The sequence below is a fragment of the Danio aesculapii genome, chromosome 12 (assembly GCF_903798145.1).
Source record: "Danio aesculapii chromosome 12, fDanAes4.1, whole genome shotgun sequence".
NCBI lineage: Eukaryota > Metazoa > Chordata > Actinopteri > Cypriniformes > Danionidae > Danio > Danio aesculapii.
The window spans coordinates 24,363,761-24,389,834 of NC_079446.1; the positions used below are offsets into that span (position 1 = coordinate 24,363,761).

Genomic DNA, 26,074 nt, shown 5'->3' on the forward strand with positions numbered 1-26,074 from the left:
TTTGGACTTGTGGGGTAAACCGGAGCACCTGGAGAAAACCCACACCAACGCGGGGAGAGCATGCAGACTCTACACAGAAATGCCAACTGACACAGCCGGGACTCAAACAAGCGTCTTTCTTGCTGTGAGGCGACAGTGCTAACCACTGAGCCATCGTGTCACCCCCTTACAAGTTATTATTAGATTCAATTTATACAATGGGAAAACACAAGAAGCACATTCAGAATGATATGTAAATTTCAATAAGTAATAATGCAATAAGTACTATTGCATTAAATAAATAAATAACAAAATTATTACTAATTTACAGTTAATCATATAGCAGACAGTTTTATCTAAACAACATTTAGCTACAAATAAATTTGCACATCATGAGTAAAAACTTTGACTGTAATCCTGTTGCATAATTACACTTGATATTGGTTTTATCGTTAAAATATAACAAGAAAACATGTTAAATGAGAATCTGGAACATTTTATGGCATACTTCAAAAAGTAAAGATGATTTAGTATTCAAAAATATTTTATTTTCATTATGTTTTTAAATAAATTGGTCTTACACATCATATTTTCTGATTTTTCATTGTATATGTATTCATTCCGGTACTTTTACCATAAACCGACATATATATGTAGAGGTTGATATTTTAGAAATTATGGGATGTGTTAAAAAATGCATTGAGTGTGGTAATTATCGATAGTGGGGTTAAGAAATGCATTTTTCTTCTTGGTGGGGCAGCTAAAGGGTTGAAAAAATGTTCAGTGTTGCATAATTCCTAAAAAGTTTTTTACACTTTAAACAACACATACCTGACAATATAGTATACAAAATAATGCCAGGGTGATAGAAGGTAAATAATAATAACAGCAAAAATAAATAAATCAAACAAACACACACAAAAATATTATTAAATAAGTATAAATAATTAAATAAAATTCTTACAATTGCAAACAAGCAGGACATTTCAATGAATCAAAAGTTTTGAAACTACAGCAAAAATGGACAGTTTTAATAGCCTTTCTTTTAGCACTATGCTGAACAGTACAAAATAAATGTTTCACTTCCTTATAAAACAAAGTAAAACTGTTTTTTGTTGGAAATTTACACTTATGAATATGAAACTTAATCAATAAAATAATTAGTAACAAATACTTAGTAATAACAAAAACTTAGTTATTCAAATTATCATTATCAAAATATCCAGAAACTTGTATTAATAAAGACTACCTTTTTGATAAAGACAGAAGCAATATACCGATGCTTTTTAACATAACCGCAATGCCAAAGATGTGGGGTACAGTTTCCAAATGCAAAGAACAAAAAGAACAAATCATATCAATATCCTTTTTAAATTTACTGAGAAAATGTTTAACCTGATAGAATTTATGAGTTAGTTTAAAAGATATTTCTTCTCTCTTATTTGTAACAAAAAAAAATTGTGAGGTAATGACCAAATACTTTCCCATTTAGGAATTCTTACAAAATTTTTCCAATAGGTACTAGAGCTAGGCCTGGGTACTAGAGCTAGGCTTGGAAACAACTTGGTTTTAAAAAAAGAGAGCGAATAGGTTTGTTATTTTTGGACTCTGAAAAAACAAATTTTACCATACATTGTATCAGCTAGACTGATTATGGGCATATGAATCCAAGTTACATCTCCAAATAAGGCAAACAATATTAGAATTAATTGCAGAGAAAACAAGAGAAAATTCCTTGGGAGTTAAAATGTACAAGAAACTCATCATATGTCATAGGATACCATTGAGTGTTGAACAATTGACAAATTAAAACATGCAGAATTCCTAAAATAAATAATATAAATTATTCTAAAATGCGTCACTTGGGTAGCGACTTTTATTATGAAGTTTTTAAAGCTGTAACAATAACCCAGCGTAGAAAAAGAAGAAAAAAAGAGTAGCTTGTTGTCGTGGACTTCACAGCCGCTTTAGACTTTTATCCCCGTTAAACTAATCCTCAAGAGATTTGATTCAACGGCAAGAGGAGTTGGGAAAAGAGGAATTATCTTTCAACGGCAGTTTAGCTTTTACTGTATGCAAAAAACCTTTAGAAGAATCTCGGAGTACAGCGTAACGGACAAATACACGGCGAGTTTCTACATGGGAGCAAATATAGGAGGACGGAGCGCAGATTTTCCAGCTCAGATCAACGGCGCTGGAATATAAACATGGATGACGGGCAGCAATGATGGCTTTGAGGAATTAAGGCCGACTCGCTTCTCCTTTGTTTTTCTTTGACCAATGCGAATGATTTTAAATCTGCGTTTATGTTATTGGTAAGTTACTAACCGCTACTTTGTTTTGTATAACGTTACTAATCTTGTAAACTGTGTGAACAAAGTGATCTAACAGTTAACAAACTCTTACAAATATTGTCGACGTGTAATGTTAGCATGAAAGGTTATGGCTGAAGACAGCAAGCATATTTTAAAGTATATTAAAATAAGAAAATGGTCGATTTAAATAATAACTATGGCTCAAAACCCTCTTTTTAATTAAATCCCTTATGGTTTTCATTCTCCGCAGTCACAGACGTTACTGTCTTTCATTGTTCTTTTCCCATACAATGAACACAGATGACTCGACGTCTAAATTATGTATCCTCAAGCGTTACTCTTGATAAAGAACATTAAAACGGCGTTTGAAAGCAGAAAGATTAGCAAATATGAGGAAAACTAAAATATCCGGCTTTTAAAAATCATGAGGTGACCTTTATGTCTGGTGTAAACAGTAAAATTGTGAGGTAAACATTAAGAGACTCTTCCGTTCTTCACACTCTATAAAAGCATTAAATCCTACATTTATTTAAGCCAGATTCACTTTTGGCGTGTTTTTTTAAATTTATAGTTTTATTTTAATGTAAATGTGACGCTTATTCATTTGTATGCTAAATTGAAGTTAATACAATTCATAAACATTACTCTCAAACTAACATTTTAACTCATTAACTAAATTCTTATTATAATAACGTTGTTTGTTTGTTAATTTTTATGTTATTAATTCATGTTAAGTTTCAACTCTCAGCAAATATCTTTACAAACTCACAGAACATATTACATGCATCTTCTGGTCTGTTTTTTTTAAATAATCATCCAACACTAAGTTACAGATTGCTGGAGAATACACCACTACATCTGTATCAGCCACAGGGATTTTTGTTTCATTAAGAGTAATGCAAGTTAATTTCAGAAATGTACTTTTTGTAAAGCTAGAAAATGAATGAATGAATAATTATTTCATTTAATGATCTCAACTAACAAAGGACGATGTATATAGTTTTTTAATAATAAAAATTATATTAATAATAACTATTAATAATTTATAAATGTTAGTTAAACAACATTTTAACAACAGGTTAGATTGCCGTGTTAAGGTTGAAATTTAATGTTAAATGTGTTTGTAAATGCTGACATTACCATAAACTAAGAATAATAATTATTGTTTGATGTTATCTATTATTATTATTATTATTATTATTATTATTATTATTATTATTATTATTATTATTATTATTATTATTATTAGTGAGCGAAACCTCATTTTAAAGTGTGTGTTTTTTTAAATACATCATTTATCTTCATCATCTAGCTCTCACTATAAAATATTATGGCTGCCCAACTCTAAAACACAGGTATCCAAATCTAGTTTTTGAGTTAAAATATGAGTTGGGAAGGAAGCATAAGAAGACAGAATTAAAGTTCGCCATTTCAATCTGTTACACATACACAATAAAAAGAAATGATTGGTCACTATTTCTATTTTATCATAACTTTGTTTCATTTCTTTGATTGCCCACATTATTTTTATATACAGAAATGATACGTGATTATATGAAAATATATATTTTTTCTTTTTTTTTGATTATCCTTCCTTTCGTCTAATTTGTTTTTATGGCATTTCATAGTTCCACTTCATCTCATATCACATTCTCTGCATATTTGTTCCTCGTGTTTTAAAACCATTACTGATTTTAGCACCTAATCTCTCTGAACCAGCAACTTTTAAGACGTGACGTGCCGTTGGCTGATCATTTTGGGGAGGAAATTGTAGGCATGGCTCCTGGCTTGCTCGCCACAATGGCTCCTGCTGGGCCCAACATCTCCTGGCTCCCAGAAGCCCCTCTGCTTACGCCAGAGCAGCCCATATTCCTGATGACGACCACAGCTCAGGCATTGTCAGGCTTTTTTGTGTGGACAGCACTTCTACTCACCTGCCACCAGGTATGTAAAGCATCATGAAACCCCCTGTCCCAACTGTGTTTTTTTTTAAAATGGGTTCTGAAAGGTGATGCTGTCAGCTAGGCATGGGCCAGTATAAGATTCTGACGGTAGATTTATGAAAATCGATACAATAGATTTGTGTTGGGACAACATAAAGGAATTAATTTAACTTATTTGTTTATACAAATTTAAGTGGATTGTAAAACATAAATCCACCTAAAACGTAAAAACAAACAAGTTTTCCCCCAAAAACTCAAGAATTGTGTTTTGGCTTATTTTAAATAAGTAGTTTAAACACACAACATAATATTTTGAGTGTAGCTAGAATTTTTGACCACTATTTTATGTGACATTTAATTAAAGCAGCCTCACATAGTTTAACATGAGCATTAAAACCAAGAACTCAAATTGCAAACCAACATCAGTAACTCTTTCAGTAACTTTATTAATGTTAATGAGGTTTAATATTATTATAAATGTATTTTAAGTGTATCTGTTGTGTCACATCTTGGTAAACAAATAAACAACATAAACACCATATTTCTTTTTCAAAGCAGAAGAACAAATTAACTCAGAACAATAAAAAAATAACCAATTTTCACTTGCCAATTTCTGTGTCATATTACTTTTTTCCACCTGTGTGTTTTATAACCCTTAATTCAGACTTTTTGTGTAATTTAATTGTTGTTATTGTTTTTTTCAGATCTACATGCATTTGCGTTATTACAGCTCTCCCAAGGAACAGAGGCATATAGTACGAATCCTTTTCATCGTACCAATCTATGCCTTTGACTCTTGGCTCAGCCTTCTCTTCTTTACCAATGACCAGTACTATGTGTACTTCGACACAGTCAGGGATTGCTATGAGGGTAGGTTCTCCTTCTTTCAGCTGTCTTTGCATGGGGAGCTGTAAACACGACACCTTTATAGCCTTTTTCTAGCTGAGACCTGCATGAGCAGCTCTCTGGATCTGTGGCCTGCTGGGATTTTCAGAAGCGATTGTTGCGTAGTAACCATGTTTATGGAGCATCAGTGGAGCAGATGCACATGGATAAACTAATAAACCAGGTGCTCGTTTGACACCAGACCAGTACAGTGCAGATTTACTATTTTAACTAAAACTACAAACTTCTTTTTTTTGTTTTAACACAAATAAGGGGGAAAACTAAGGAATGATAAAGAAAGAAAGAGGCGACGCAGTAGGTAGTGCTGTCGCCTCACAGCAAGAAGGTTGCTGGTTCGAGCCTCGGCTGGGTCAGTTGGCGTTTCTGTGTGGAGTTTGCATGTTCTCCCTGCGTTTGCGTGGGTTTCCTCCGGGTGCTCCGGTTTCCCCCACTGTTAAAGACATGCAGTACAGGTGAATTGGGTGAGCTAAATTGTCCATAGTTCATGTATGTGTGTGTATCGGTTTCCCAGTAATGGGTTGCGGCTGGAAGGGCATCCGCTGCGTAAAACAAATGCTGGAAAAGTTGGCGGTTAATTCCGCTGTGGCTACCCCAGATTAATAAAGAGACTCAGCTGAATAGAAAATGAATGAAAGTAAGAAAAGAAAGAAAGAACAGAACAAACATTCATTCAGATTGATTGGTATTTTGGTATTTATTGGTAATAAATAAAATACTCCAAATAGACATTATTAAAATATAATAAATGAAGTGAATTTAACTAAAAGTGTATATAAAGGTCAAAGATTAAAAACGTAACTCACCTTTAAATTTTATATTATGAACATAACAATGTGTTCTTTTAAATGATAATGAATACCATTGAATTTTACCCATTAGTAAACAAAAATGACTTATTAGTTCTAATATATAATTAAATTCTAGTTCAACTGAATTGTAAATTAATTATAAAATGAAATTCTATAATACATTTTCTAGTATTACATATTATCCATCAAATTGTAAGTCCAAAGGCCATAATACGTTTAATTTTTACATACATAAGTCTAGATTCCCGAAAGACAGTGAAACATTTTTACCCATATTTTGACATTTTATTTTCACAAGTTTATCAAAACATTAAAGAAGACACTTAAATAGACTTAAGCATTCATTTAGCTGTTCAAGTGTAAAATGAGTAGACCATGTAACCACTAGTGCTGTCAGGATCAGCAGGCAAGCGCAGAACTTCATGAAAAATACTGTGGTAAAATAAACTGTCATATTTTAAAGACATGGCAGGGGGGAAATGGAATTAAATGCGGGGCTTCTTGTCCAGTCCGAGACCCACTTTATATTGTATATCTATTAGGCAGTGAAAAACACAGGTTTTTAAAGAAATCAGACCTTAAACATGGCAGTTTTATAATGGAAATACAGTTCACCGGAAGCACTGAGGCTGGCTGGCTGGTCTGTGTGCATATACCCCGTTGCATTTAACGTTTTCTCCATATATAAAATTAGTTTAATGTGATGCAGATAGGCAAATGGGATATAAAACTGTAAACTATTACTAAAAAACTAAAAACTGCACACACATATAAACTAAAAGTATTAAATTGACAAAAACTGAATTATTAAAACTTTACAATGAAAACTGAAAATGTCATAAATTATGTTTCATAATATAAACAAGATTTATAATACTATAAAATGTATTAATAAATAATTTAGCGCCATAGCAATGTTCAGATATAACAAGTGGTGTTGTGTTTTATTCACTGACATGCATTTGGACAGTCTGGAGGTCCCTTAATTAACCTGAAACTGTTTCAGATGTTGTGTGGGGCGTTTGTACTGGGAGAGGGGACTAGTTAGCTGTCGTCACATTAACTAGAGCTTCAGCTGCACTGTGGCAGTCCTGACTCAGCAGCAACAGCAAACACTGAACATCAACTATGGCTGCAGGGTGAACGTGTTCAATATAGAGAGCAGCTCCGACCTTCAGTGTCACACGCAGAGAGAACAAATGAACACTCACTGGGGATGCTGAATATTGGCTCAGTTCAGTTGCTTCACAAGTGCATTTCTTTAAATGATCTAATTGAGTCTCTGAAGTGTCATATTGTTTCGTTTGGTTTAATAGAGCCCCATAGCAAAATTCTGGAAGTAAAAATCCTATTCATTTTCTAAGTGAAACTAGAAGTTTTAGAAGAAGGAATGAAAACATTTAATGACATGTGATTTTATTTTTTTCAATATCAATATTACTAGAAATAATACAATTAAATAATAATTATAACATGCATTTAAAACTATTGTTAGCAAAAAAATTCTAAAAATGTTTTCCTATTCTTAAGTAATGAAATATGACTATTTTAATAATAAAAAAGAATCTTCGCCTGAACTTTCTATTCATTGTGCTGTATTTCTGTGAATCCTGAAGAAGCGTCATAAAAAAAATTAAGCAGCACAACTAATAGTAGTTTTTTGAGCATCAATTTGGCATATTACAATAATTTTTAAACAATAATTTGGCACCGAAGACTAGAGTAATGCTGCTTTGGTCATTTACCATTGCTGCCATCTACCAAAATGTATAAATATTAGTTTAAGTAGTAATTATTTTAAACTGTAATTATAGTTTACAATTTGATTAACCCTTTTAAAATAGATTTGAATCCAGTTGATTCAATTTATTCTTTAGAAATCTTGAAATACTTCAGGATATTTAGTAATGCTTAAAATGATAATACTTGAAATTTGACAGAATACACCAAGAAGTTGAAATGTAAATGTTCTGATGCTTCTAGTTTAGCATGTGGTATGCTCAAAAAACAGTTTATTTATTTTTATCGTAGTCTTTTTTTTCCCCCCTTCTATGGCATAGCCAGACCGTCACGAGGGATGTTTCATCATGCACCGCTCTACCATTGTTCCGCAAAAGTCTTTTGTTGGTTTGGTGAAACACTGATGAGGGGATTTAGTCAGAAATGTCTGCTGTTTGTACTAGAGAAGATCTTCTGATTGTATAGTTTTTTGCAGCAAATTAATTTTACCAAGCAATTTTAAATAGGGTGGTTCATTCCACTTTGGGGACCCTGATGAATAAAGGGACTAAGCTGAAGGAACATGAATGGAAATTTCTGCCTTAAAGGAGTAGTTCACCCAAAAAGTAAAATTCTGCCTTCATTTACTTACCCTCCACATCCACCAAACTTTTAAGTTTCCTTTTCCTGTTGAGCACAAAAGAAGATATTTTGAAGAATGTTGGAACCTAGTAGCTATTTACTTCAAAAGTTTGATTTTTCTTACTATAGATGTTATTGGCTTCCAGTTTCACGCATGCTTCTAAAATAATTTTGAACCAAGAAACTCGTAAAGATTTAAAACCATTTGAGGGAGTATATCATTTAAAATCATTGAATACATTTTCAATTTTTGTGTGAACTATACTTTTAAATTTGTTGCGTTGCCCAGACTCCTCAGGATTTCACAATTCCACAATCGCTGAATTTAAAGCAAAATCAAGCTTTCTTTTTTATTTCTGCAGATTTAGGACAGTCAGCACACTGTTCAAACTTTTAATAAGAAAAATGATAATCAATTAAGAAAAAATTCACCACAAAGCAGTCAATATAGTCACAAAAATCGATGTTTTTTTTTTTTTGTGAAATCTAGGAAAGACTAGGGTGTCGGATGATAATTAAATACACTTTTCTTTATTTTTGCAGCATTTGTGATCTACAACTTCTTGAGCCTTTGTTATGAATACCTTGGAGGAGAGAGTGCTATCATGGCCGAAATCAGAGGAAAACCCATCGAGTGAGTGTATTCTACTTCTTTTTATAGGTCATTTGGGATAGGTCATTTGTTTCAAAAACATTTTACTATGCTGTTTAAAATTCTCCTTAGATCTAAATAGCACTCTTTAGGAGGTTAAATGTATTTATATATTTATAGCAACTGTGTAAGGACAAAAAAAAAAAACGTCATTCGAGCTGAATGTTTAGTCTGAACATTCAGTTCTTACCTGCCTGTCAAGATATGGATTTTCACACCTGTGTGCATCATTTGTGCAGACAGGTCCTGTCATCAGCGTTGAATAGTCTCCAACTGCAAGCACATTTAAAAAAGCAGGGCGCTCAGTGCTCAATGTGAAACAGATGCTCAGCACCTCATCATGATGCTGGCATTCTAAAAAATGTTTGATTACATAATTACGATCAGAATCATAGTTGACATCCACATCCTGCATCCTGTATGGTTTGAATGCATATTAAAGGGGTCATGAATTGCTTTTATATTTTTTTCTGTCTTGTTTTGACTCAAGATAGATTGTAGACTGAAATAAACGCTACTGGTGTGATTGGCTTACAGTTTGCATATTCCAATAGGACTTCTGTGTACAGTAGAGTACTATGACTTCTTACAGGCTAAGAGATCAAGGACATTTTGATTTCCCAGCTTATGACACATTTTATACTAGGTGGAAACAAAATCTATATATTTAATGGTTTTTGATTTTGAGACACTGTAAGTTAAGTAATAGCTTGACATATTGATGTGAAAACCAAACCTGTCTTGTTTTGCTGCAGGTCCAGCTGTATATACGGTACATGTTGTCTTTGGGGCAAGACGTACTCCATTGGCTTCCTGAGATTTTGCAAACAGGTTTGCTTATTAAATGCCTTGCACAGTACTAGCTAATATTTGTGACCGTGGACAACAAAACTAGTCATAAGGGTCCCATAAATGTTCCAAGGTTTGGAAGTTGACATTTATATATCATCCAAAATCTCTTTTGAAAATCTGGAATCTGAAGGTTAAAAAAAAATCTAATTATTGAGAAGTTCAAAGTGCTAATCAATCCACATTTACATTAATAATCAAAAATGTACTTCTATTAGTATTATAATAAAATTTTTATTATTAAATAATTATTATTATAAATTTAATATATTCAAGGAACGCCATTGTACAACATTTCTTCATTAAACATGATCTTTACTTAATGAGTTTGCTATAATATCAAAAATCTGTAACTTGACTGCAGTTTTGGCGCACAAATAGAACTGTGCAACAAGACTGGTTTTGTGGTCCAGGGTCAAGTTTCCCCTTTTTAAATTTTTTTTATTGAGTAATTTGCTTGTTTTTTGTTTCATAGGCCACTTTACAGTTCTGTGTGGTAAAACCCCTGATGGCCATGATTACAGTCATCCTGCAGGCTTTTGGCAAATATCGTGACGGGGACTTCAAGTATGTGCTTTTCCAAAAATGCATTTTGATGGATGTATTTAAAATCTAACCTCGAGATCACGTTGTTTAAATTGATCCCACAGTGTTGCCAGCGGTTACCTCTATGTGACCATCATTTACAACATCTCCGTCAGCTTGTCGCTCTATGCTCTCTTCCTGTTCTACTTCTCCACTCGAGACCTGCTCAGCCCCTACAGGCCCATGCTCAAGTTCTTCATGGTCAAATCCGTCATCTTTCTCTCCTTCTGGCAAGGTCAGCAGATCCACTGCTACTTAAGGTTTAGTTAGTTCACCCAAATGTGAAATTTCGTCACCCTCAAGAAGTTCTAGACCTTTATGAGCTTCAAAAAAATATTATACTTAAACTAATGTTGGTAACCAGTAGCCATTGACTTTCATAGTAGGAAAAAGTACAGTTCCACACAATAAGAAATAAAAAAAAAAAAATCCCTAGTTTTGTATTATGTGAACGTTTTCATTTTTGGGGTAAATATACATTTAACTCTCCAGCATATTTCATATTGCAGCCCTTAATTGAACCAATTAGGGCACAAATTCTTTACTTTGTTTTTATTTATATATTTAATGCTTTTTTTTTTTGTATTCCCTGTTGATTTTCTTTTGGGCAAAAATTAGCCACGTCTTGAACTGCTCAGATTAAGGGTGCTTTCACACCTGTAGAGCCATCGTTTTGTTCCAAAAAGGGGATTAAAAGTGCGGTTCGCTTTCACATGGCAAAGTTTCTAAATGGACCAAAACAGTTAAAACAAGTCACATGAGACCACCTCATCTAGATCTCAGATTGATTTGGCGTGGATCCGAGCGTGATTGTGAGTTTCACATATGCCAAAGAACCGCGCTAACTGGGCAGACAAACAGGTTCCAAAACAAATGTCTAGGTGTGAAAGCAACCTAAGGAGACCATTAAAAACCTAAATCAAATCTAAACGATTTTGCCCCCAAAAAAGCTTGAAGGTACTTTAAAGTAAAAATCAAAATGAAATCAGAGTTGACCCTATATACTTTTAATGTGGTGTTTAATGTTGACATTTTGTTTTATATCTATTGAATACCAAAAAAAACACCTTTGCTTTTTCGTTAAATTTATCTTGTACATCTTTCAGGCATGCTTCTAGCCATCCTGGAGAAGTGTGGAGCCATTCCTCAGATCAGCTCTCCTGAGGTTTCCGTCGGCGAGGGTACTGTTGCAGCAGGTTACCAGAACTTCATCATTTGCATTGAAATGTTCTTCGCTGCTTTGGCTTTGCGACATGCGTTTACATACACAGTCTACATGGACAAAAGACTGGATTCCCTTGGTGAGCTTCATATCTCTTGGTATTTTTTTTTTTTTACCTGATCTATGCAAAACTCTTATTGGTGGAAATGAGTTTAAATGCACACCATTTGTCAAATGTTTGGTGTTTTAAGAGTTATTTAATTGACCCTTCGCTAAGCCACACCCGAAAACCGCCACACACCAATCGTGGCTTAGCAACCGTAGCTATGAGCAGGAGGTCTGTCAAGCTTTCGAGCGAGGGAAACAAGATAGACGGCAATAACTCACAAACCTCTTACCGTAAAAAGATCTAAACTGTGTTTCCTACAAAAATACACAGAAGGTTATGTAAGCCCTCGCAATAGTAGTCATACTAATAGCATCCATATTTCCATCTCTTTCAAGCTACGAATATTTGAAATTACATATCAACAGAACAAAACCGAGATGTGATCACAATCAGAGCACTTCCAATCAATTTACAGTACTTCACCCGCAGCTGTTTTTCAGTAATTTACAACCCTCATGTCTATGTCAGAGCTACAATTCACCAATGTTTTCGTCGGCCTTTTGGAGATTTAGTGATTGGTGACGGCGTTATACGGGCTTAGTCTCTGCTTTTATATTTGGTGTCGGATTAATATTTGCTGGTAGGGAAAATCTATTTGTTAACTTCTGCTATTTCTACAAAATAGACTTGTAGACTTGCTTCTACAAATTAGAATAAAAACTGTATAAAAAGCACACAAACATACTGACAGTTATAGGTACTGTACATTGCTATGGGTTAATGATGCTAATACTCGGCACAAATCTATCAATTTCTGACTGTTCGTTCTATGAATGAATTATGTAGAAGAACAGTCCATGCGTGTTTCCTCCTCAGTTAGTAACGCTATATTTCATTGCACAACAATAGTCTATCAGGCTTTTTGCCTAAAAATAGAGAAATCACGCTTTAATTTGTTATTATTAGATTATTTTAAAATTTCACCTCTCCTGCTGTGCATGAACCAAGCTGTTAAATGGTCAGCATATGAGGTGGCTAGGCTAACCTAGCTTAAATTTTGATTCAATTATTTTCTAATCGGTTGCCCATTATGTCATGAATATACCCCTGTAATGCATACTTTCTCGGATATCTCACCTGTTGGCCATAAATGACTAATTATATGCCAGCCAATGTCTGACAACGGCCCATACATATTGTAATAGACGTGCCAGACATGAAAGCTTGACAGGCAGAACAACAGTAACTAAGGAGGGCTGGGCTTAGCAGATAGTCATTTGTTCTGAAAATGTCTCATGTTAATCAAGGCTGCAATTAATTATTAATTAGTTATTATTGTGAAATACTCTTTAAACATCATTATTATCAAATTCATTAATTCTGCACAAGTAAATGTCTGTTTAAAAAAAAATCCTAAACTTTTGCACAGAAGAGTAAAATTTGAAGTCCCAAATAATTGAATTGAAATTTCAACAAGTCATTCTCTCTCATGGCTGATTTTCTCTTTCCCTCTTCTGCTTTTATTCTGTGAATCATCATTCATATATCAATCCATTCATTACATATGACCAATCTGTTCTTTCAATGAGTTTCTTTTTTTTTTTATGTATCGTTGTGCATCTTGATTTCATATTCTCTTCATTTTATTTGGTCATCACATCCACTCGTCCACTCCTTTCCATTCTTTCTCTTTCCATTCATTTCTCATTTTCATGCTGCACCGTAAAGGCCCTGTTCCTACATATGGAGAGTTCGGTAGGTGATCTTAACACCCATTTCCTCTCTATTTTCACATTTAGGGACAGAGAACTCTTAAAGGGATAGTCCACCCTAATTTCTCACTCTAAAGTGGTTTCAAATATTTGAGTCTGAGACATTTTGAATAATGTTAGAAACCGGTAGCCATTCACATCTTCACATCAGGAAAAAATACTTTGGATGTCAGTAGCTACTGGTTTTCAACATTCTTCAGAATATCTTCTTAACTTAAACTGATTTGGAACAAGTGAAAAGTGGGTAAATGATGACATTTTTTTATTATTGTTTTGGGGTGAACTGTCCCTTTCAAAGATTAGTTTGGCCAACAATTTAAATTCTGTTATTAGTTCTCAACCTCATGTTGTTCCAATCCCCTGAGACCTCTGTTCATCTTCAGAACACAAATGAAAATCTTTTAGATGAAATCTGAGAGCTCTCTCATCCTCCATAGACAAAAACATTGACAAAATATTTAATGTGACTTGAGCGGTTCAACAAATTATATAAAACTCCAACAACACATTTTAAATGATGCTCTAAGAGTTTGTTTGCCCATGTCTTCCATGTCAGATTAGGGTGTGCGTTTACTTCAAGAATTACGACACTTATATGTTGAAAAAAACTTTTGTTTGAAGCATACTAGGGCCTTAAACATGCTCACTGAACAGTCTCTTTGTACCACTGAAGCCACATCAAATGTTTTGACAATGTTTTTGGTTCCTTTTCTGGACTTTGAACAATTCGGGAGCCTTAGTTCCTAAACACACCAAACATGCTTCTGCTGCTGCACTTTCGTTTTTGCCGTTGTGTGCTGTGTGCCTGCAATTGAAAAAAGTCAAATGAGTGGAAAACGTGCTACGTAAACGTGCTACGTCAGTCGCGTATTTTTCATTATCCAATCAAATGAAAGCAGAGGTGGGGTTTCCGTTAGGGTGACAGGTGTCACGAGACGAGGGGGGGCAGGGGGGGTCATGAGACAATGGGGGTGGGGGGTCACGAGGCAATGAGGGGGGGTTGCTTGGTGATTTGCTTGCATAAAAACATGCAAATAAAAAGCCTTTCAATTCTTTTTCCATTGGATTGCGAGTTATTACACTAGAATAAAGACACAGCAATAGTGTTAGTTGCAGCAGATTGACTTTACAGCACAATGTTATTCTTTGACACCTTTACGGCACTCGTGTACATTTAAAAATGAAGGCCACCACTGAACATAGAGGACAATCTCCAAGTTGTGGTGTCCAAAATAAACCAAGAATGGTCTTGTACTGTACATATTGTGCCCACCATTCTCATTACATGAGGTTAATATTAAATAAAACAAATGAATAATGACTATAAAAATGATCTGCTTGTAAGACTGTTGCACTTTTTGTGTTGTCAATAAGCTTGTTTCTATTGGTGTGTGTGCACTGTTGTGTGCAATGTTTGTATGTTTATAAACACGTCCAAGGATAATGGGGGTCGTGAGTCACTGGAATTGTTATTTTGGGGGTCTTGAGTTGAAAAGTTTGGGAAGCAATGCTTTACTGTATATGGAGGATGAGAGAGCTCGCAGATTTCATCTCAAATTTCTTCATTTGTGTTTTGAAGATGAAAGTCTCAGGGAATTGGAACAACACAAGCATCAGTAACTAATAAAAGAATTGTTCATTTTCCCTTTAAAGTGTTAGTTCACCCTTAAATGAGAATTCTTCTGTTCTTCCACCTCTTCTCTAGCATCTCTCATTGCGTCATTCAGCTCTAATCACGTTCTGTGTTCTTCTCAAGGTCGCTGTGCTCCCATGAAGAGTATTTCCAGCAGCTTGAAGGAGACCATGAACCCTGGAGACATGGTTCAAGATGCCATCCACAATTTCTCTCCAGCTTACCAACAGTACACCCAACAGTCCACGCTGGAGCAGGGGGTTACCGCACCACCCTTGTCCCGCAACCACAGTTGTCTGAACGCCCGCGACAATGAGAAAACCCTGCTGCTCAGCTCTGACGATGAGTTTTAACTGAGTAAAGGTACTCCATATTAGACCCTCTACTGCTGCCGTAGGTCAAGTTAACATAGCAACAGGTTAATAAAGGACCATCGTAAGCCAGTAGTTACATTTTAGCACAATATAGTATAAAATAAAGCTGCTTATACTTGCTTAGTTGTAAACATGGACTTCAATGATGCGCTTTTTGCAATAATGTTGTTTATACAAAGACTTCAGTAATACATACGTTTGAACTTTTAGCCAATCTCATATGGTCTGAATCTTCAGCGTTTGAATTGTTGTATTTTTTTATGCTTCTAGTTTTACATTTAGTGGATGTGTTTGGACATCCTGGGATATTTATAAATAGCAGTGTATTGGAGGGCCCCGTTTTGGGGGAATGTTTTTCCGTTTCAAATTTACAAGTTCAAGTGCACCTTTGCTTGTGTTTGGACAGTGTTTATAGCTTCCCCCAGTGATTTAAAAGGCGGGTTTGGTTTTGAATGAGAGAGCGCAGTGACGACAGAGCGAGTACCAGCTGTTTAAACACACACTTTGTTGTTTTGATGGATGAATCCAGGGACTGGGAGAGCTTGATGGTCTACGATAAGATTACAGATTAACGCAGTCTGGATTAGAAGGCTGCAGTTGGAGCATTACTCGTCTGGTGGAGATTAGCCTAAGCTCTGGTGATAGTGTGATCATCCTGGACCGCTGCAGACAAAAAAAATCTATCTAGGTTAGCTGAGCAGTTTAAAAATAATATTCAGGTTATGGTTTTTTTTTTTGTGCATACTAGATTTCCATATAAAGGCCATTTCAGTCAGTATCTGGATGCTGTTTTTTTTTTTTGTTTTTTTTGTCTGATGAAAAGACAACATTTGTTTCATTTGAACATTTTAAAGCTGCAAAAAATGAAAATCCTCATAATTTATTCAACTCTCATGTCATGACTTAAAGGGTTGGTTTTACCCAATAATGAAAATGTGCTTTTAATTGAGTCATTCTCAGGGCATCCAATATTTCAGTGACTTTTTTTTCAGTAGAACATTGGAGACAAGGAGGATTTTAGATGGTTATTCGTCAAATGCAAGTCAAAGCCGTACTGACACTTTAAAAGTAAAGAAAGCAAAAACATTTGCAGGTAAAACTATATGAATACCCATGCCTCATGATCATACATTGAGGTTTTTTTCAAGTGAAACACTCGTTCTGTGCAAGAAATAGTAATTTACTTTATTATTATTATTACTATTATTATTATTTAACTCATAGGCAAACAAACCTAATAATGTTGCGCAAACTGAATGTTTTACTGCTTAATACTTCAGGATATCATCAGAAGCCATGAGAATTCATTTTGTTTTGCCTTTAAATGTCTCTTTTTCTTTTTAGTGCCAGTAGCCATTAATATTTGTTTTATATCCCCATGTTTTCAGGTTAAATCGACTTAAGAATAAATGACCTACATCTTAATGGCCTGAAATTGAGTAAATAAATGGCATATTTTCATTTTTTGGTCACTCATCTCTTGAAAACGATGACAGAATTTTATTTTGTAATATATATTATTTAATTTTCAATGAAACTATTGCTTCATTGTTTCCAGATAGGCCACAAGAGGGAGGCATATCTCACCTTTCACATCCTTATCTTTATGAGACACGCCTGTTATCACTGACTTTAGAGAGCCACACCAAAGTCTCTCCCATTCTTCAAAAGTATCCGCCATTGCGTTTTACGTCTTCAGAAAGCACTAGGCCCTAGATGACCAAGATTGAACAGGTTGTGGTTGGTTTGATAGCATCTTTGGAGTTACTGATTAACTGTCCTACACTTTTATTGGTACAATAGCGGCCAGTATAAACACACTGCAGCTGGAACCAAGTATGAGTATGTATGGTACCTGCTTCTAGTTCTTACGCGAGTGTTTTTGCAGTGTATTGTCTATGAGGAGATGATCTCTTTCAATAATATAGATGTAAACTTGCACTAAGCAGTTTTGCTTATTTAGAGGAAATACTTATATTAATATTTTGGCAAGCTATTTCTGTACTGTTGCACCGTATGTTATTCAGAGAGTGGTTTAATAACATAGGAAGTGCTGTTTCTATTTGACAAGAATATATATTTTTTGGAAACAAACACTGACTTTCTTTGTATGTATCTTGTGGTTTTAAACAGAGCGTTGTGTTTTACTATGTCAAAGATCCCCCCCCTCCCTGACTTGGGAAACAATAAACAAGTTTTGGTCTGTATATATTTGTGATAGTTTTTTACTCAATGAACACGTGTAATTCTATGTACAATATTTACAACATTTATTTCAATTAAATGATATAAAATAGACAATGAATTTACCATAGAAAAATACAGATAATAAATACAAACATCGTTTTTTGTTGTTTTTTTGCGCTCTTACAAAACATTCAGCATGTTGTTCTGAAGCACAAGTGTCACGGGTATGATATTACCAGGTTAGATTCTCAGTACTGATCATGACATCATCGCCAACTACACGCAATTAGAAAATCACCACGTTTAACATGGCCGATCATTACCTGATCATACAGTATTACCCCATTTACTGGAGAAAACCAGGCTTGTAGTCATCAAGGTTCATCTTGATGACCACGGGTTAAATATTACGTACATGTGATATCATTTTTACCTTTCGCTTTCCTTCCATCACTTTCTTATCCTCCTTTTTTTTTCCATCTCATATGAACCGCAAATGCTCACTTCTTCTGTCAGCTCTTCTTCCTCTTTTTCCTCCATTTTTACATCATCCTCAGATTCCCCTTCCTTTTTATTTTCCTTTTTTGTAATATTCCAGCTTTCCAAAATATTCAGATACAATTTTTTCGATCATAAATAGCAAATAATATATATATATTCATATATGGTCTTGGTTTTAAATACAAAAATACCACTACAAACAAGTCGCTCTAATATTAGTACAAATGTGACCCTCACACATACTGAATCTTATTACAAGTAACGGGGCTCTATAACTTACCATTATGAACCTACCAACACATTACAAAAAAACAAAACAAACAAACAAAACACAACGATTAAAAGAATAACCCCAAACTAGAAGTAGTATTCAGACCAATCACAGCACAAATTACCTTTGTTTCAAACACAAATAGTATAGCTTTCACGTCTGCTGTTGGAACATTTGTCCAAACATTAAAATATATCAATTGCATGTATCGACAGATCTGCACTTTCTACTCCCATAAATCACAGAGATAATCCAGCAAAAAAAAAAAAGAAACAGCTTCTGAAATGTTGTTGGTCCCTCATTACAAAAGACAAGTATTACGACTATTATTGATCACGTATCACCACAGTAATAATGCGCAGAATAAATAGCATAACGCTATTATTACCTATAGCTTTTTTGTGCAGATGAATACACTTGTCATTATATTTGAGGCCACAACAACAGTACTGAGAATATTCTTGGACATAATATACGACTTGTATACATATAAGCGAGTCTGTAATTCCCAATTTGTACTTCCTGTATATGTAAGTATACATGGTCCTGTCTGTCTGTGCGATCATACTGTGTACCTAATATGTGTGTGTTGAGGCGTTGTTCTAGGATGCTCCTTCTCTAGGATTGTGCACCTGCTGTGGGGTCTTGACTATGGTGATGACGGAGGCCGTGTTCAGACGGGGTGTTGTTGCCAGTAAACTGCCACCTCCAGACTCCAGACCTCTGGCGAAACGCTGAAGGGCAGCGAGACGGGCACCCAAACCTTCCAGCTCGCGCCGCATGCCGGCGTTCTCTGCCCCGAGCCGCTCTACCTCCTGCTGAAGCTCCTTCTTCTGCTGCTCCAGAGCCTCGCGCTGGGACACGCGCTTCACCCGGCAGCTGGCAGCGTAACCGCGGTTCTTTAGCGTGCGCCGCCTCTGCTTCAGCTTCTGTACCTCCTCGCGAGACAAACCACGTAAGTGCATGTTGAGTTCACGTACTGACAGAGACATGAGCTCGCTGTCGCTCAGCACGGGGATGTTCTCTCCGCATTCCCTTTTCACCTGAAATACCAGACAAAAAAAGTGTTTTATAGCAGAAACCAGTTTAGAAGGGATGTTTTAGAACCAATGTGTATTGACTATATATATATATATATATATATAAAATGTGTACTGACTACATAGAAGAATATCCAGTACAAATGTTTTCATGTTTTTTTTTTTGTTTGTTTTTAGGCTTTCAAAGTTGTCTTGAAAGCATTAAACAACACCCATTCTTGGTTTAGGACAATTTTGAAAAACATTTTTGATCCACTTTAAATGTTGACTATAAAAAAATACAATATATTAAAAGGATAGTTCACCCAAAAATCTAAATTTACTCACTATTTACTCGAGCAGTTTCAACTAGGGCTGCACGATATTGGAAAAATCTGATATTGCGATGTTTTATTTTTCTGCAATAAATAATGCAATATTAATACAGTTTCACGAGATGGTTTGAATAGCTCTATTTGATGATTATCTGGGGAGTCTAATAATACAGAAACTGAATAATCACAAAGCAAAAACTATTTTTTTCTTACTTTATTTTGTCTTGTTTCTAGTCTAAATATATATTTAAAAAATCTTTATGAAAACATTATTATTAATAATCCAAGTAAAAATATTGTTAAGTGTTCACCATCAGAAGAAATAAGAGAAAATGTTTTAAGGAAATGATCTGCTACTTTTGAAATGTACATATTAGGACTAGAAACAAGACAAAAATTCTAAGTGAGAAATGTTTTTTTTGGCATAAATCATATAAATTCTATATAAATACAGTAATTAAATACAAATCTGTAGCTCCTGGTCAACTATAATTCACACTGGACATGGCATATATTTGCGATGTGGCTATTGTGGATGTGCACATTGCGATATTGATGCTGAAATGATATATTGTGCAGCCCTAGTTTCAACCATTTATTTCAATTTTCTGTTGAACACAAATGAAGATATTTTGAAAAACAAATATTATGCAAGTCAATGGTTATCGGTTTTATACATTTTTCAAATCATCTTTTGTTTTCAACAGGGAAAAAAAGCTCAAACAAATGTGTCAAGTGAAGGGTGAGTAAATGATGACAAAATGTTCCATTTTGGGTGAACCATCCCTTTAATTTATGACTGCTTTGTCAAGAATATACAAATTTTCAACCCATTTTGACATAAGCTCTCCTGAAAAATGTCAGCAATGGCTGCCAGCAAATTTATAAAAAACATTTAAAAAGTTTTGGGAATTACTAGATGCAATATTTTACCTCTATAAATCATCAAATTATAAAATGTTAATGCTTTTCACCTTATAATCTACTGATAACAGTCATGATAATAAAAGGTGGTCAAAGGGAAAGCTACATGATGAATCGGTCAAACATACAATGACAAAACATCATCAGCCTAACACAGCACTGAAATAATGCAATAAATAACATAACATGCATGAAATACAGAAATGAAAGAAAATCACATCATGCAGTGTTTTCAGTTTTGATTTTACTACAAAAGCTATATATATATATATATATATATATATATATATATATATATATATATATATATATATATATATATATATATATATATATATATATATGTCAGCTCGTTTAAAGTAAATTAAGTACATATAAACAATGCACACTATTCACAATTTTTGACTATATATGGTAAAAATGAGATCGTTTATAAAGTGGATATCAAAGTTCATAAAAGCGAGTTCATTAAAATGATCTTTACCTTGAGGGCTTTACTAGCTCTGCCGTCTGAAGTCATTGTCTGGTTTTATGTGTCCCTGAAACCTGTAAATACCAAATAAGCAGATTAAGATCAGGTGAAAATGCCAAAGGCTGCTGTTGCGCTTTACACAATGAAGTGGCTAGATTCACATTGTTGCAAGTCACGAATGCCTTGCTTTTATAACACACAGCTAAAACAAGAATATTAGCAGCCCAGATATTTTAGTAAAATGTTCATTAATTAAATTTAAGATACTTGTTTTATTAGAAGACTTAAAAACCTAAAATTAAAGGGTACAAATGTTACGTTAAAACAGAACTGGTACTCGGTGAGATGTTTGTTTCAATATTGTCCAATCTGTCTGAAATATCGGTCAGCTTTTTTTTTTTGAGAAATACTATAATAGGATTACAAAATCATAACTTGCTATCTGAAGTATATATCTGTTTATTTTAGAGATTATTTTTCTGTCACATTCAAATATTTTTCCTACATTTTCCAGACATCTCTACTTTATCGATAAATAATAATTATTAAAAATGTACCTAGTTCACAAAGGTTTTTTAAGGAGGAAAAAGGTTCTTTAGATTTTTAAGTGCTCTTTCAGTACGAAGAAATTGGTTCTTATAACCCCTTAACTGCCCCACCAAGAAAACATTTTTTGGATTGCATTCCTTAACTCAACATCCCATAATTTCTAAAATATCAACTTCTACGATATGTCGGTTTATGATAAAAGTAGCGGAATTAATACATATACTAAGAAAAATCTGAAAATATGAAATGTACAACAAACTTATGTAAAAAAAGTTAATACAAAAATCCTCTTTATTTTTTGAAGTATGCCATAAAATATTTCAGATTCTCATTTAACATACTTTCTTGTTTTTTTTTTAACAATAAAACCTAAATCAAGTGTAGCAGTGCAACATGATTATGTTTGTTTGATTTTTTTTATTTTTTTTTTGTAAACCGACAATGCTGCGTGTGTGAACCATTATTTAAAACAGTCAAAATATGGTCAACCATCTGGTAGAGAAGGCAGTTAAACGGTTAATAGCTGGCTGCTGAAATGTTCTTTTGGGAACCAAAAATGGTTCTTCCATGGCATCAATGTGAACAAAACCTTTATTTTTAGGGGCTAGACTAGAAAGACGACTAGAGTAGCATGCTCTCAATATTGGCATCAGCCACCCACATAAATTACATCCATCAATCCGAACAGGTGTATGAAGTATGTTTATTTTATAATGGCTTCTTCCATTTTAGTTGACCCAATCATGTGTACTATGCTCTCAATATCTGCATCAGCCACCAAAAACAAAAGATCACATCAATCAACCTGACCGGGGGTATTCATTACTTTCACCACCTTACTCTCAATAATGACATTAGACATCCAAAAATCCATATTATTTCTGACAAAAACAGGTGTATCGTCCTCAATATCAGCATCAGCCAACAATATTGGTAAATTCAAACAGGTGTTTCCATAATTTAAATCAGTTTTATAATAGACTCCACAACCTTTGTCTCACTATTGTTTTCAGGCTTTTATAAAAATCCATATTGGTCGACTCAGACAAGTGTATGACGTCATAACTGCTGATTTATGTCTATGTTAGCACAGTTTACTGCCCAGTGAAACCTCAAGACGGGAACTATCTGCTTCTAAACGAACACTGTGTGTGTATAACGTGGGTGGTGAACTCCATCTTTAAAACCTTAAAACGCCCAAACATATTTTTATTCCTCTAAACTAAGGCTTCCCGTATACAAACAGTAGCGCTTTTTTTTTCTTGAGAGTAAATCATGTGGTCAAAGTCCAGCTGGAGAACTGAAGGCTGCTGACCAGGAGTTTCCCGTCATGTGTGGGAAGCGCGACTTTCATCATCATCACCATTATCATCATCATCATCGGCCGCGAGCGGAGCTTTTCCACAGAGTCACAGTGATTCAGCACAAGTCCTCCATTCCTGTCCTGTCCTCACAACAGCTCCGCACATTCCCTTAACATTACGTCTTTGACATCATTTATAAAATCCCCAGTTGCTTATTACACAGCAGATAATTCACTTACATATATTAACTTAGCTTACATAAACCCCAGGATACACTTTGATATACAATAACACGAGCCACGAGCTTAAACGTTATACCTCAATTGAGTTTATGCGTTAAAATAAACATTTAGATATACACTGACGAGTTAATATAATCTTTAAGATTAGTAAAAATTTAGAACTCAACACGGAATTGTAACGACGTAACAATTCTTTTATTACATAAGAATAATGCTAACTCAAACCTTGCTGACTAGTGGTTTCTCGTCGAAAACAATATACATGTTTTCACGTTTTGCCAAATTTTTAATTATAACACATGCAGCTGTCTTGAAAGAAATATACGTTTTAACGATTTCAACCGACATCTAAGCAGCTAACGTTATTTCCTTATTATCGTTGCGTGTTAGCTTGTTGCTACAACTGACATCGTGATTAAAAACAGGCTAAACGCGCTCGTGAAGACTTGTACTGTTTAAAATGTGTAAAATACAACTCTAACTTTAATATGTAAACCAAACAATAACGCTATCGATATCGTATATAACGTTAAAAACAAACACTGACGGCATGTACTATAGCAGGCTAACACCCCTCTGCTTCCTTAGTGTAAACAAATGTCGACACAAGGAGAAAAAACAGAAATTCTTGCCTGGTGTTGATTTCTCGTCTTTGCTGACCTCGCACGAAGGTGAATATGGGTCAGTTAACGATTCTCAGCGCTGGTACGGTGTTTCGTCTGACACGCGTTATCGCAGCACGGCCGTGTTTGGACGGAATGGAGAGCTAAACGCCTTTTTTCCCGGAATCAGTCCACCATCAGCGAGCTGGATCCTTTCATTCATAAAAAACACACACACGATGACTCAAGGCTTTAAGAATGAGGGCGGGCCCTCAGCACACAAAAATACCAGTCAACAACCTTGTGAAACTTCTTTTTATTAACCCGTTTAAAGGGACAGCTCACCCAAAAATGACATTTCTGTCATCATTTACTCACCCTTTTACTTGTTTCAAACCTTTATGAGTTTATTTCTTCTGTTGATCACAAAAAATATATATTTTGAAGAAAACTGAAAACTTGTAGTAATTGACTTCCATAGTATTCGTTTTTCCTACTATGGAGGACAATGGTTACAATTTCCCAGCTTCTTCAAATTATTATCCTTTGTGTTCAGTAGAAGAAAATCATAAAGAATTGGAACACTATTGGTTAATAAAGAGTAAATAGTGCATTTTTATCTTTTGGTGATACTTTTCATTTTTATCTTAAGTTCAGCAACATTTATATTTAAAGTCTAAGAGCTTATAATGTAGTTAGATACTACACAAATTTTACCCTGTTAAGCATTTTTTAAACAGATTTATAGAAGACATGGATGTCATTTGTTCATTCTGTTCGTCATACCCAGAAACAGTACCTCATATTTTATGGTATCTAAATCTATAAATGATAAAGTGCTGTCAAATTTTCTTTTACTGTATGAATATGTTATTATTATTTTTTTAATCTATGATAAGAAGTTGGAAAATGAAGCTTATTTTATTAATCTTCTGATTATACTTACCAAGTTTCATATCCATCGTTGTAAATTTAGCACTCAGAAACCTCTGTTTTTAGTGGTATTTAAAGAACTAAATATTTATATAAATAGCATTGACGAGAGTACAAACAAAAAAGCTGTTAAAAACATATATTTGTTTGACACTTAAGTTATTGTGAGTTAGCATTATTTATCTGTAATATATATATTTTTTTATCTTTTTCTGTTATTTTATTTTGTTTTGCCTATTGAGTTTTGTATCTCTAGATACATTTTTAATATACTTTTCTTTTTTTGTATACCTCTGGCATTGTTTTGTATGTATCGTTCTTGCATTAATTAAAAATAAAAAAGCTTATAATGTAGTTTTTTTACTAAAAGAAATTATAACCAATCAATTGAGCCAGCAACCTTCTTGCTGTGCTTTCCAAGGAGCCATTTTCATTTTTGATATTTAAAGTGTTCTTGATAAATATATTCACAGGGGGAAAAAATAAACATTCTACATAGAAAACATATTTTAAAATGATCTTGATCAAATGCAGCCTTGAACTCGTTTAATGCCTCTTTTAAAAAGCATTACAAATATTGTAATATTTCCAAACCTTTAACTGATAACATGTTTGTATATTAATCATATTTTCATATGCAAGTTATTTTTCACATACTTGAGTTTTAAAGTCTTTTGAAAGGTTTCATTTAAAATGTTTTAAAAACTAATTTCATTAATCTGAAGGATGAAATCTGCTATAAAAGAAAGCATATCTAAAACAACTGATAAAGATGTAGCCTACTAATAATATTTTAATATGTAAGACTACTCTTCTAAAGATATTGGTTATCTATTGGTATCATTGTTTTCAAGAACGTTATAGGTATTCCACGAAAGTTTCCTAATAATGAATACAACCTTATTACTTTATTAAAATGTCTTCACACTAAGAATAAAATTCGAGAACAGGACATTTAAAGGTTCTTTATGAACCTTATGAATGTATCTTCTATGGCATTACTCCATAAACTCTATTTAAGAATATTTATTTTTAGGAGTGTATCATGATTTTAAAACATCTATATGACTTTTTTTGTGTAAAAAAGTAATATATTACAGTCTTAAGCCTTATCTAAACACACACACTCTACTCATACTTACATTACTTTCCTTAAAAAAGTAACTATGTAGCACAATTAGCTACTTTTTAAAAAACACTTAAGATTGTAATATATTACTTTTAAAAGTAACTTTACCCAACAGTGATGATCTGTATTTGTGCTCAGTAGGAAACACAGACCCTTA

General features: G+C 34.0%; 2 protein-coding genes across 3 annotated transcripts; one reads left to right on the forward strand and one right to left on the reverse strand.

Moving 5' to 3' along the window:
• The first annotated feature begins 1,910 nt into the window (after positions 1-1,910).
• tmem184ba (transmembrane protein 184ba) lies at positions 1,911-17,656 on the forward strand. 2 transcript variants are annotated; one of them, XM_056468947.1, is made up of 10 exons: positions 1,911-2,294; positions 4,014-4,238; positions 4,942-5,107; positions 8,857-8,947; positions 9,721-9,796; positions 10,290-10,381; positions 10,465-10,634; positions 11,506-11,700; positions 13,399-13,425; positions 15,199-17,656. In XM_056468947.1, the coding sequence occupies exons 1-10, from the start codon at positions 2,286-2,288 to the stop codon at positions 15,426-15,428; spliced, it is 1,281 nt and encodes a 426-aa protein (XP_056324922.1). In that variant the 5' UTR covers positions 1,911-2,285; the 3' UTR covers positions 15,429-17,656. The 2 variants fall into 2 exon arrangements, with proteins under 2 accessions (XP_056324922.1, XP_056324923.1); XM_056468948.1 differs by lacking the exon at positions 13,399-13,425.
• Positions 17,657-17,660: 4 nt separating this feature from the next.
• maff (v-maf avian musculoaponeurotic fibrosarcoma oncogene homolog F) lies at positions 17,661-24,099 on the reverse strand. The gene is made up of 3 exons (XM_056468949.1): positions 23,886-24,099; positions 21,171-21,232; positions 17,661-19,451 (listed from the first exon to the last, which is right to left on the reverse strand). Exons 2-3 carry the CDS (start codon positions 21,204-21,206, stop codon positions 19,011-19,013), a joined length of 477 nt encoding a protein of 158 aa, XP_056324924.1. The 5' UTR covers positions 21,207-21,232; positions 23,886-24,099; the 3' UTR covers positions 17,661-19,010.
• Between the last annotated feature and the right edge of the window lie 1,975 nt (positions 24,100-26,074).

Bases quoted from the DNA above. Each gene is read 5' to 3' on its own strand.
- tmem184ba (XM_056468947.1), top strand. The intron at 5,108-8,856 runs GTAGGTTCTCCT...TTATTTTTGCAG, and splicing joins AGTCAGGGATTGCTATGAGG to CATTTGTGATCTACAACTTC. The intron at 9,797-10,289 runs GTTTGCTTATTA...TTTGTTTCATAG, and splicing joins TCCTGAGATTTTGCAAACAG to GCCACTTTACAGTTCTGTGT.
- maff (XM_056468949.1), bottom strand. From the start codon at position 21,206: ATGACTTCAGACGGCAGAGCTAGTAAAGCCCTCAAG. The intron at 19,452-21,170 runs GTAAAGATCATT...CTGGTATTTCAG, and splicing joins GAGCTAGTAAAGCCCTCAAG to GTGAAAAGGGAATGCGGAGA.